General features: G+C 31.7%; 1 protein-coding gene and 1 long non-coding RNA gene across 3 annotated transcripts in view; one reads left to right on the top strand and one right to left on the bottom strand.

The window, feature by feature from the left end:
* Positions 1–14,101, top strand: part of LOC146998807 (alkyldihydroxyacetonephosphate synthase, peroxisomal-like) — a 169,536-nt gene that overhangs the window by 46,511 nt on the left and 108,924 nt on the right. For both annotated transcript variants that reach the window (XR_015039718.1, XM_085811680.1), the window contains exon 6: positions 8,629–8,700. Coding sequence is in view for 1 of the 2 variants with exons in the window: in XM_085811680.1 (XP_085667806.1) it covers positions 8,629–8,700 (72 nt within the window). In the remaining variant the exon portion in view is untranslated. The remainder of the gene's footprint in view (positions 1–8,628; positions 8,701–14,101) is intronic.
* The window catches only part of LOC146998808 (uncharacterized), a 33,732-nt gene that overhangs the window by 10,302 nt on the left and 9,329 nt on the right, over positions 1–14,101 (bottom strand). The window lies entirely within an intron of this gene.

Below are 14,101 nucleotides of genomic sequence, written 5' to 3'. Positions count from 1 at the left end.
AAAATATGTGCTTTGTAAAAAGCTGCTTTTTGATCTGTTTAATGTATAATTTGAAGGTTTTTGGCCAATTAATTTCAAAATCAATTGTCAAAAACTGTTCAATTACTATGCTTTGTGTAGAACTTACTTTAAATTGTAATGTTATTATTTGATAAAACTTGCGGTGTGGAATTGCATAAAATACTGCTGTACCGTTAGGCATACTTAGTAATTATTTAGAATAGTCAATAAACTGTCATCCTGCATTTAATAGAATTATAACTTTGTTTGAGCTTTTTTTAATTTTTAACTTAACCAATACGGTGAAAATCGCTTAACACGAAACTGAAGGGACTGAAATATTTTTTTGTGTTAAAGGATATTGCAAATGTGTGTATATATATTCAACAAAATTAAGTTTATTAAAGTACTTTATATTTACATAGATATGTATATATGCATGCATTTAATAAAAATCAATGAAACAAAAACATCCACAAAATACAAAATTTTCAAGTTTTTTGAAAAACAAAACATTTATGGAGGTTTTGGAAAATAATCTGATATTTTCTTTTGCATTGTCTTTTTTAGCATCAAATTGTTCGATGTTGTCTATTTTTTTATTCATTTCACCATTGGAAAGTGAGTCTAAATAACTGCATATATTTTTTATGATGTTCCTCATCTCGGATGACATGAGAACAGGAGCTGCATAATTCATTTCCTTTTCATCATTGGAATCTGTATCAGTGATGTTTTTTTAGCTTTGAAGAAACTCCAAACTGTCTTTGTCTGTTATAATTGGGCTGTACGCACGTTATCATCATCTACTGCAATAATTCTACCGATAATACAGTAGAACAGTCCAATAATACAGAAACTTTCTCAAACATTTCATTAAGTGGCAGCTCAGTTTCAGTATCCTCCTTCTCCATTTCTTTTGGCGTGAACCAAAGTTACTGATTTTTACACACACTGCAATGTACTCGTCACCGAATTCCAAAGCAAACTGATGAGAGATGAGATGTTTCTGTGTGGCGTTTTTTAGGGGTGGAGGATGAAAGTAGCTTAGATAAACAAAATTGACTCGTGTCACTGGCTATTTCGAGGGTATTTCAAAGACAAATTAGCCAGATCAGATGATGAAGTCACAGTAGCAAGTTCTTGTGCGTCTCCTTCCCCTGTGTGTAGTTGCAGCGAAATAATTCTGAGCATATCTTTGTATATGTTAGCATAATCTAAGGGGAAATTTTAAATGCCAGCATTCATGGAGAAACAGTAGGAAAACATAGCAGCAATTAAATAACAATTATGTGAAGTTTTAGGCAATGGTAGAACAATCAAGTTAGCCTCCTTTCTACGAATTATGTGAAACCACCTATCTTTCATTTCACAATCCTCTTAAATCTCGCCTGCACGGCTGTTATTTTCCATATTTTGTTCATATCAAGAAGGGAAATCTTTTTGTATTAAATGAAAAAAATTACATGAAAATACATAGTAGATGGTTGGGACTGTTGTATTATTTCGTGTGAACCGATATTTCATCTTAAGCATTTTCGCATTAAACGTATTTCTGTATTTTAACTGAAATAAACTGCTGCTGGAAAGTATTTTATTTCATATGTTATCAAATTGAAATACATTTAAATATATAAGTTATAATTTCCAGTTATTTAATTTTTAATAATAGAAGTTCGACAAGAATAAAAATTTCACTTTTGAAGTAACACCTCTGTACTATCAGTAATACACAATTAACTTCTTCACAGTTTGCTTTGAAAGCACCAGAATAAAGCAAAAGTCCAAGAAAATCCAATTATTAGTACCTTTCATTCTGCATTCATTGGTTTTTGGATTAGTCCATTTCATGATTAATTTGATCTCACTTTGATAAAACAGTAAATTCCAACTGTCCTCAGGCTGTGTTTTTGAACTTATTTTTGAAATTCTTCAGACCAAGAAGTTGAATGAAAATTTTATGCTTTTTTTTTTTTTCCCTTACACCATGTTAGTTCCATGGTTTGGTTCTTTTTTACACCACTTAAAATTATTTTTTTCGCAAAAATTATCATATTTTATACAGTCATCTGAAAATTTCTCTAATCCCAAGAAAGGTCAGATTCTGTTTTATGCAATTAATGCTATATGACTCTTTGGTATTGGAATATTCTAAATCCCCCCACCCCCCAAAAAATTCACAAAATCATTTGTTCCTTTTTGTTGGATGTTTTGTTATAGAATTTGAAGCCATAATTATCACTTCTACAAAAACGAGCAACACATAAATAGCATCTGTCACACACAAAAACTGGTACTCATCTGCTGTGTGTGGTCTTCCAAACTATTAAAAGAGAAAACACATAGTAACTAGAAAAGTAACCAAGTTAAAAAGAGAAAGCAGAATATGTGACCTTGACCAACCTGTTCCAGAAGGGTAGTGAACATTTTCTATTTTTAGGGTTGGGAACAAGGTTCAGAAAATATTATGCAGTCTACCAGACTGCACATAGCATTTAAAGGTTAACAGTGAAACCTTGTCTTAAGTTATGGTGAATCAGAAAACTAACATTGCAAAAAATGAAATGTCGAAATTATAGCTTATTTCAAAACAAGCATTATTCTAAAATTTCAAAAAGTATGTTGGGAACAATATTGTAGTGTACTACACATTCATTACATGCACTGAAAGACAAATAAAATGTTCATAGTCTCTTATGTCTATTTCTGTGGAAAAATGTTCGTCTATATGGTCAGCAACCGACTTTTATGTAAAGTGTTTCTTCCAAGCTGCTTGTGGCTCATTGTTTTTTACAAAGTGTTTGAATGAGTATAATGCATTTCTGATTGATGTGACTGCATACTAGGAAAGCTTCAGCATTACTAATTTGTGGTGTAATTGTCCATGTCTGTTTGAGAAGCATTCTTGGTACATTCAACTCAGTTCTTGTCCATTTCCATCCACAGCTCCATAAGCATAATGCACACTGCCAGTTTCTCAGTACTGAACTAATGCATCTTTCTCCTGCATTCATTGTCCTTGCTTGAACTTATTTGTCACAGTCTGACAGAACAGAATATCAAGTTTGCAAATTATCTTCTGGGACACCCTGTAGTTCTATTTAGCAGAGAAAACTGAGTGGGAAAAGAAGATCCCATGGGAAATAAATCGGGGGGGGGGGGGGAATAATCTTAAGGAAAATATAACCATAATAACATTAATGAAAATTTATTAAGGTTATTTTTTAACTTACTGGCAGTTTACTTCCTGAGTGAGGGTGAGGAAATAAATGCATACACAGAATTATTTTTACATGCCTGAAATCGCAGATTTCTCAGAAATGGTGAACTATAAATTTGTGAATTTATGTGGAGTGATACGTAATATTGTAACATGTAAATGCAAAGGAAAAAAAAAATTAAGAACACTGCATATGGTATGGTAAGTAAACTATAGCATGAAACAATAAAAGTAGTAATAATATGTTATCAGGAGAATTCAGGAGAAAAAAAAAAAGTTGAAAAGAATAACTCGAATTAGGCTAATGAATGTAATATAGAATGTGATCTCCCTGACATCTAGGCAAATATCACAATGTGTATTTATGTTGTCAATAATGTTGTTAATCACAGTTTGGGGAATTCAGTTCTGCTCTCTCCAGCAGTGCAGTCTTCATTTCATTGCATTTCTAGGAGAAGGATGTTTGTGTGCAACTCCTTTTCCAAGTTAGTCTATAAGTTCTGTATCAGGTTAAGATCAGGAGATTTTACTGGTCAACGTATTTGCTCAATATCCTCTTTTTCAAGGAACGTATCATCAAAGTTTGCTGAATGTGGACGAGCATTATCATCTGTAAATAACAAGTCAGATCCATATACACCTCTGAAAAATTTTACATAAGTTTCTAAAAACCTCATCCTAATATCTCTCGTTGGTTGCAGATCTGCCGTTGAAAAGGTATAGGGCATACATCCACCAATCATTATTTCTCCCTAAACCATCACTCCTGCTTAACTGAAACAGCCATGTTCCAAAATGTCTGAAAGAAAATTTTATATTCTTGACTCCCTCCAGATCTAAGCACATTTAGAATTAGATGCAAAACTAAACCTCATCAGTACGGGAACATGGAATCATTGTTGTTCACTCCAGTTCTAACGTTCTTTGCATGAATAGAAGTGATTCCTCATTTGCTGTGAAAATAGTGAAATACATACCCTTGGCTTTCTAGCATAAAGGCCCTTTCATTAACCCATTAAGCTTTCTGTATGTAGTGCTCCATGATACAACAATTCCAGCAGTGGCTGTATGTTCTGAAGTTAGCTGCTTAACTGTAGACTTTCTGTTGTGATGGGTAGTTATTGGCAGATATCAATCTTGAGAAACAGTTATTATTCGTTTATATTTCGTTTCATCGTGGACAGTTATTATTGTCCACACCTTCTTACAGCAGTTCCAGAATTCCAAAATTGTTTCCATTGCGTCCGTTCCATACTGACTGTCTGTTTTGAAAAATATATACGTATCTTGTTACTTCTGTAATTGTGTACTTAGCTTCTTAATAGCTGATGATTTTCCACTTCACAGATTCTTCCAAATGACAACATCGGAGTCATAACAAACCATTTTTAAACCTTACGCACTGAAATCAAATGCTGAATTGCAAAAGTTTGCTTAGTTATTCACTTGACACAAAGTGCTGGATTCAGCATCAGATGACATTAGAAACTGTTCGATTATTTTTGATTGGGTAATGCTAATTAGGCTTCTCTTATATATTCATCATAAAAATTGCTTACGTTGATTAGATATTTCATAGAATATCATTATTTTTGGGTACGTGAAGATAAATTTTGTCCTGAGTGTTTAAGGTTTCAGACTTTATTAATGAGAAAGAGTTAAGAGGTTATTGTATCAGATTGCACTAAGTCAAAATCAAATATGCAGTCTTTCATTGAAATGAAAAGACGTAAGTATAATTCCTTAGAACTTGAGATAGCTAGGGAATGGGACTATTCACCATGGCTGATTCGCCATCGGGCCACTTCGCCGTCAAGACGTATTTTTCTTTACACAAATGTATTATATCTTGCCGTATTATATTCAGTCGATTTAAATTAATACCTCTGTTTAGTTTAATAATTTAATTTAATAAATAAATAATTAATATTTTTGTTTATAGTTTTAAACAAATACACCATTATACATAACATATTAATTTTAAAAGAGTAAGGTGCTGATGATATTCCAAAGTAATTCCGTTTTCGATTCATGTGAAATTCCTGCTTGTATGAATGATTTCTCTGAACTAGCTGATTAAAATTTCAAGAAATTTTGATGAATCATGTAAATATTGTTGCTGCATAATTTTAAAATCGATAATATAACTTCTGTTGTATCAGAAGTTTAGCCCCAGTTCTCTTTGATACTGACATAATTTTCCCACTAACTATGTGTAATTTCTTTATATCTCATACTTGTGAATAACTGTACATATTAAAAGCAACCTTTTTTAAGTATACAAAAGGTAAACAGAATTATTAAATTAAATAAATTTAATACGAGTATAATACGGCAAGATAAAACACAGTCATGTAAAGAAAAATATGTCTTGACGGCGAAACGTCCCAATGCCGAAAAGAGCCACAGTGAAATGGTGACGATGAAAAGTCCTAGACCCAATATCTAAGTAACAAAAGAGAATGGAAAGGAGCAAGGGTGATCCCGAAGTGTTGTCATCTTCATTGGAACTCATGATGTACAAAGTGAATAACTGCTGTGCACATGGGAAGGGGTTATAAAAATTGATCTGAACCTACCTCAGCAATTTAATTTTCAGTTTTGAACAGTTAGAATGCCAAATTATGTATTGTTTTTATTGGAAGACAGACATTTTCAGTGATACTGAACATTGTCTTTGCAAGCAGGTGTATATTAGAATAATACTTTGAATAAATCAACCGCAAATAGCATCTTAAAAAAAAAAAAAAAAAAAAAAAAGGTAAGCTTTTTGAAATTTTGAAGAGAAGTAAAGTAAGAAATAAGTAAGGGAATAAAAGAACTTGGTTATTTGATCAGGACAATATTGTTTGAGTATTATTTCAATAGCTTCTCTCCAGAAATCTCAGAATCTTTCTCAGTAAGTCTATGCTAAGGATGAAAGTTGAGCAGCTGACGAAATGTCTCTTTGTTCAAAAGGATGTCTGGGTGTATGTAGGTAAAGACAGAACATTGTTGTCAAAAAAACTAGTGGGAAATTGATTCACAGACATGGATTTCCCTCTAATCTTTCTGATAGCTGTGGAGGTTATGTGTTTTCCTCTACATACCAAGATACCTTCTGAACATATGGACGCTTGATTCTTGTCCAGTAACTTAGCTAGCTTTTCAGATTAGGGAGAAATTAATGTCAGAATTAAGCCATCCAGCTAGTATAGTGATACTGACTGTAATACTGATGGGTCTGAATTTAATTCTGGAGAAGGCATGGTTTTTATAAGTGTCTGTGTGTCAAGGAGGCAATAATGAGCAGAAACTCCTCTTGAGAAATTGTGGTAGGGGAAGAAGGTTGAGAAACCCTTGGTCATCTCCCTTGTCATCTCCTATGGTGTTCTTTCTCAGAATCGCAGAAAAACTGCACAGCTAGTGCAACAGGACAATACCTGTATGGCCAATGGTGAATTTCTGATGTCTTGCCCACTTTTACCTGTACCTGTTTGTGAATTGAGAAATGTTTTGTCTGTTGTTGAGTCTAGAATGGCCAAGCATTTGTACTAGCTATTTATCTAATAGCTATTCTTCAGCAGTGATGAGACTGGAACATTGAATTTACTACACCTGGATAAAAAATTAAATTTTAAAAGGGGAAAATGTGTTTGGGATAAAAAATGAAAACTTCAGTTAAGTTGTGGATATGGGCTAACATCTTAGGGTCAAATTGTTAGTAAGAGGACATTATAAGGAACCCCAAATATTTTTAAAATGTCAGCTAATTTGTGGTGAATTATTACTTCAAAAATAAGGCCAAAGTGACTTCACCTATTTTCCAGAACTTTATTGGTGGGATTGAGGGTTATGAATGAAAAAAGAAAAATTCTACTTCTGGTGGACAGTTGCTCATTCCTGTGTTATAAATCTGATAAACATTAATCTAGTGTTCTTGCCTGTGAACATCATACTGGTCTTCAATTCATTCATCAAGTTGCAATTCATAGCTTGAAAACCTATTGCAAACAGAGAGTAGCACCTTTAAGTTTTTAAACGAGGACAGAGCCTGTCAGTATGCTGGCCTGAATGCTGTGTATTTTTCAGTGAGATGCAGAAGTGTGTGTCATCTTTCAAGTCATTTTCTCACCTATCATTAAGCTTTTTCTCAAAACCTGCCGAATACGGATTTGAGGAATATGATTTTGCGTATACATGTCATCTTGGTTGTCTCTTGGTTTTATCAATAGAATCCTGTTTTTTTTTTTTTTTTTTTTTTTTTTGACAGAGATCTCCCAGTTTCTAATTTTTAGTCTTAATAATGTGCTTTTCATCAGTGAAGTCAAATTATGCTAATAAAATAGATGTGGGACAAAAATGACATTTTAAGTATCATCGCTCAATTTATGAAACATAAATTTTGAAAATGTTGTTCCTCCACCCATAGTGATTTTTGACAATCTTTCTTAATATTTTTTTTTTTTTTTTTGTCTGAATTGTTTGAATCTACAGTAGACATTTATAGAACGTGATATGAAGATTCAGCCTAATGTTAAATCAGTAAATATTTGTATTTAATTTCATTTTAGTCGGCATTTGGTACATTATTAAAATTATTCATTCAACAGTATATACATTAATTAATTTTATTTTTGCCAAGATTAAAAGGACTTTAATAAATTAAAGCCTTTCATCCCTACTCTTAGTATAAAAATGTAAAAATTTAAAAAATGAAATTAACCAAAGAGCATAAAATTTAGAATATGTAATTAAACATCAATATTTTATATCAGGAACCGTATTGTAAATATCTGAACAAACTGAATCATGCATTATAAAGCAAAAGTAAACCAATTTTGAGTTCTTTTAAAACTGTGTTGGCATATCCTGTTTTCTTCCTCAGTGTTCCATTCGATTCAAGTTAAGAGAAGGCAAGTTGTTTTTCTAAATTTCAGATATATTGAACGAAAAACAAAAGTCAGCAGGTGTTCACCATAAGTGGAATTGATTGTTATTATTCTGTTTAGTCATTTTTATTACTTTTTCTAATAGCTAACTCCATATCCTATGCTATGAATATTTTTACCATTTCAAATGCAGCAAAATCTCTCCTGGTGACTACTTGCGTAAAAGGCCACTTGGGAAAGTAACAGGTATTTTTCAGAACGTAATTAAATAACAATATCAAACATCACTACTGATAATCATGCTCTCTAATGCAGCCATGCCCATGTAAGACCAAAATCTCCATCTGTGTTGAGGAAGGTTTCATTATAATTGCTTTCCTATTATCTATTAAAATAAACATGGAATTCTTTGAAAGTTCTTTCTTATTTGTTACATTAATGTCACTAAATTAATTGATAGTATCTGATTCTAGATAAATAGTTTTAGGTAACTGATGTTAACATAAAAGATTATAATATTGTGTTTAATAATTGCAGGATGCCATGATGATGTCTTAAATATTGTTCAGTGTGCCACTGAGCACAATGTCGCAATAATACCTTTTGGTGGTAAGTAAACTTTTATATCTATACATTTTTTTAATTACTTATTTTTAGCAATGCATATTAAAATTATATTTTGATATAAAGGTAACTATGATTTCTCGAGAAATCTATGCTTTTTTCCCCTATAGATTATTGTATGTAGAAAATTTGTATGCGAATATTGTTATGAGAATTTTCATTCATTTATTAAACCTTATATTCTTACTGTTATAAAACTATTTTCCATGAGATAAATTGCTAGCATATTTCAAAGTTTTCTATTAGATATATCTTATAATATTTAAAATGAGATTTTTTAATTTAAAATTAGTGCATATTGCTAAAGAATTTTTAATTTGAATTAAGATTATAAAATTTGGTACATTGCTAATTAAAATTTCAATTAGAAATGACATTAAAAAATTTTTAACTTAGCGTCCAATTATTTTCAGTTTAAAAATAAATGCTCAAAAGGGATGGGGGGAGAAAATTCTAGAATAATTTTTTCTCTTTCATTCTTAAGATTATTCGAACTTTTATTAAAATACTGTATATCAAGCTGAAAATAAATGCAATGTAGCTTGAATAATTTCTTTCATAAATGCAAAATCTTTATTTTGTGTAAAAACTATGAAAATCTGTTAAGAAACTGAGTAAAAATGTTAGTAGACATGAGTATCATTATAAACTTGAAAACTGTATGAATTTAGCTTTATAGGATATTTATGGTATGGTCCTGGTCATAAAATGCTTTTTGCATTAGGTAATGTCATTAGAAAGGTAGGAATTATTAAAGAAAATATTTTAATAAGGTTAGTTGTAGTTGCAAATTTTCATTTTGTCAATTCTTTTTAATAATTGAAAATTTATTCTTGAATTTAAAAAAAAATTATAATCTCATTAAAATATTTAATTTCAGAGTTTATAATTTGATTAATTTTACAGGCGCATTACTTATTTATCAATCAATTAAGTAACCATTGCACTTAATAAAATACCAAGTACAGTGTGCATTGGATATCTGCTGGTTTATTTATAGTGTATCAAGGTATCTTAAATTTAACAGTCTAAAAAATTTCAAGAGTTTAAAAAAATTTCGAGTGTATAACTTTAGTTATGCTACTTAACAGTTAAACAGAATCTGAAAATGTCAAGCTTTGAGTGATTCTATGCCTCATGGTTTCATTAGGTTGTAAGGTTTATCCAAAGTTTTTAACATTTATCTTTAGCTAAAGCTACTTTCATGTCCCTCCTAATTTCAGCTTATAATTTCCATCTGGGATGTGTTTTTAGAATCGCCTTTAATGCATATGGGCGGTATGTAAGTCGAAGTTCCACTGACTTCGTGAGAGAGCCTCAGAGTTTTTGACTAGTGCGATTCCATGTTAAAACAGTTGAATCTATGTTAAAGCAGATGAATAATTTTAGCTAAAGGATATCCAACGAAATATTGAATGTTTTATTATTGTCTTCTTTTTGTTGCATATAAACTGTTTATTAAAGGTTTCAGAGTATTTTTTTTTTTTTTTTTTAAAGAAATTTTTGGGTAAACAACTTTTTTACAAAAAAAAAAAAAAAAAAAAAACCTCTTAAATAGGTTTTAAAAAAGATGAATAGTATGTGCAAAACAAGAAAAAGAAGTCATTTCACTAATATTTAGTAATTTATATATGTAAATAAAACTGAAAAACACAAGCATCTGAAATCAAATGTGTATGAAAATACCCAATCCATATCCTCAATGCTTTTTCTTATCATGTTACTTAATGTTTAATTTAGGCCAAACTAAGAGAGCCTTAAAATTTCGCATTAAATTAAGGAACATGAGGCAAATGTTAGAAAAAAGGAAAGACAGAAGTCTTCTGTTGCCCAACATTGTTGGTCCGAAAATCACACTTTTAATTTTTCTGCTGCCAAAACTATTCAAAAAACATCTTCCATTGAAGAACTAGATTTTCTAGAGGCATTCCACATTCAAAAAAATCTTTCTGTTCTAGTTAACGACCCTAATTCCAATCCATCTTTGCCTTCAGCCTTTAAAGAAATTATGTTTTAGTTCTGGCTTCATCAACAGTGGCTTATCTCCTGTCCAGGCTTTCTTATCTTATCTAATCATTATATCTTATTAATTTGTGCTTTTACAGTGAGGATGATGGTTCGGTAAAACCATCGAAACTAGTCGTGTGAAAATTTGAAAATATAACGCTGATTTTTGTTGTTTGACTTCTAAATTAGTATTTGTTTGGCATGTTATTGTATCTGCATTTAGTTTATTTAGAATAACAGATAATTAAATCCAAAAATTCTGAAATGAAAAGGAAATGTGAAGAAAGAAACTGAATACATAAAGAGAAAGAAAATTATTCATCAAAGATATGTACAGTTATTATTATGTAAATTACCTAGTTGTTTACAATAATTTCCTGTTTCTATTTCCTCACCTGAATGCAAATCACGTAGAAAGTTTTTAAATTGAGGTTTTTGGAGTGTAAAACAAGAATGTTTCTGACCTCTACTTGGTCCCTGCAGTATTTCCTGCCAGCTCTGATAATTTGTAATTATTTGCCTTTGCATTACAGCTGCCGACATTTGAGTTTGATATGACGATAGAGTTACTGAGCCAGCTTAAAATGAAATTAAGTTGTGTAGTCTTTGACCATTAATTGATATTTTTAGTTTCAATTTGACTCTTCTTGTTTAATTACATCAACATGAGCTGTACTTGATTTTGTTAGCATAAGAACATGCCTCCATGTTCTAAGTCCTTTTTAAACAAGAAGCTTATTTAAACCTTTGACTGACTTTATAGTTACGTTCAGACATAGCGATAATTTGTTTCACATCTGCCCTTGGGGTTTTGGACTACAGTATGAAGTCCGTAATCCGGACTCGTCAGTACTTCGGCGACTCCGGATTAAGGGTTTTCCGGATTATAGATCATCAATTTAAGTATGGTAAGATGGCATGCAGAAATTATATAATTAAAAATATGAAACCATAATTTATGAAATAAAGAGCAGTTATGATCTAAAGTGTATCAAAATTTACAAAAAAAGCTTGATATTTATTTGTTTACTTTATTAAACATTTCTTTCAATGTAAGTTGTTTAAGTTGCTTCGCTTTTTGTGCTAAATGCGCATACGTAAACATTAAACGTGCGTGCATGAAGCATACCAAAAAAAAAAAGTTTGTGGTTTTGAGGTCCGGATTATAGATCATTCCGGATAATGGACTTCTGGATTACAGACTTTGTACTGTATTTAACTTTTACCAGACCAAATACCGCATAGATACATCATAGATCTCATAGATACATTGTGGAGAAGTTGACAGGTTAGAAGATAAAACATGCAGAAACTAGTGAGAGGACATTCTTTTGCATATTGAGACAAATTTCTAATTGTTAGTAAAGATGCTTAAAGAGAAGGAAATCGATATAAATTAACCAAAATGTCTGGAAAGGCTTCAAATTAAAAAGACGCATAAATATTTTTTTGAGTTGTTACGAAACATAAATGTTTTTTAGCTATTAATGTGTAATTATCCTAATATCGTTTTAGAATCAGTATCATAAATGACAGATATTTTAAACTGTGAAATTTCATTAGATTGTGATTTTAATAGGGCTTTTTTAACAAATATTGTTAAAAAATAAATAAAATTTAATAGTGGCCATGTAAATCCATAATGACTAAGATTATCTAATACCTAATTTAACCACTTATAACTAACTTCTTACCCTTAAAAATTATCTCTGCATATTAGAGTTACTGCTTTTCATTAACCCTTACCGTGGTCACAATATAAAAATGTAAAAATTCATGTAAAACTTATTCTTCGCATCTAGTGAGACTTAAAATAATGAAAAACAACTTATCATCTCTGGCACTTATTAGAACCTTAAGGTATATTATCTGAGTCACAACCCCTGGAACTGTACATGAAACTACTACACAAATTGCATCAGACAGAGCCCAGCTAACTTTCAGAACTTGCTAACCGTGCCTACATCATGCCTTTCAGGTTTGTTCTGATCAGCAGGTCTCTAGGCAACGGTGACAACAGCCAGTCTTTTGTTATAAGTCATTCTGAATATTATCTTACTTCTCATTTTAACCTATTCCACTTGGCATAAAATCTGCTTACTATTTACTAAACCTCTAGACTGAGTGAGTATGTGACAAAATGAGACATAAAATAATAATAAAAAATAACCATAAAGCTAACTGTTAGTGAAACATAAATATCACTTATCTTCTCTCAAATATGTCCAGTTATTATAAGTGTAAAATATTTAATGCTGCTTGATAACTTTCATAAAGTTTATTTTAGTCTCAAACTTAATAATAATGCTAATTAAGTTATGTTTAATAATAATGCATCCTACTTAGGGATCTATATTTTATTTTTAGGATGGCATTACAAAAGTGAAGTTCAGCATAGATAATATTTTTAATTGAATTTATTCAGTTCCCATTTGTTCACAGGTCCTTAATTTTTTCAATAATGATCCTTAAAAGTCCTTAATTTCCGTGCGCAGAAATGTGTATGAACCCTGTTATATGATAAAAGATTTTGATTGAAGGAAAAATAAATTCCATATTATTTGATGAAAGCAAATGGTTAGGATTTTATCAAGTCTGATGACGATGATGCAATTGAAAAGCAATGTTTCACTGATAAAAGACTTAAATTAGGTATTATTCATGCAGTATATTTTGTAAAGCAGTGAAATTTTAGACCTGTGTTAGATGATTTAGATTTAAATTGGGCAAATAATGTGAAAAAGAAAATATACGAGGGTTGGGGCAAAAGTCATGGCAACTATTTTTTTCTTGTAGATATGTGAACGGATAACAAAACGCATATGTTTTGTGTGGACGTTCTGCAGGCATAGTGTATATGCAGTACAGCTGATGGGTCTGTGGTAGGGAGGGCTCTGAAATCAGTCAGTTGGTGAGTGCCGTGCGAGATGGAAGTAACCGTGTTGAGCAGGGCGCTTACATCAAAATAGCCGTTCTCCAAGGGAGAAATGCGATGGAATGTCACAGTGAATTAGTAGAAGCCCTTGGGAATAATGCCCTACCATATCGTACAGTAGCACAGTGGGTAGGAAAGTTTCAGCAAGGACGTGTGTCAACCAGTGATGAGCAACGCTTGGGATGACCGGTGAGTGTGCGGATTGATTTGGCACGTGCTGTCATCGAGCACCTCGTGGATGAAGACAGACAATGGACATTACTGGAGTTAGGGCAAGTGGCATCGAGAAACGCACCGTCCACAGGATACTGCGTAATGAGCTAGCGTCAGAATCCTTCTCCAGTCAAATTGATGGTGATCATCGCGTATGATGTCAGGGGTGTCATTGTTCGCCACTTTGTTCCTCATGGCAGAACAGTGGCCACACAGTACTACAGGGACTTC

The sequence above is a fragment of the Stegodyphus dumicola genome, chromosome 2 (genome assembly GCF_044657685.1).
Source record: "Stegodyphus dumicola isolate Sdum_Otavi_A_Nest chromosome 2, ASM4465768v1".
Lineage (NCBI taxonomy): Eukaryota > Metazoa > Arthropoda > Arachnida > Araneae > Eresidae > Stegodyphus > Stegodyphus dumicola.
This window is presented reverse-complemented; position numbering and strand designations above follow the sequence as displayed.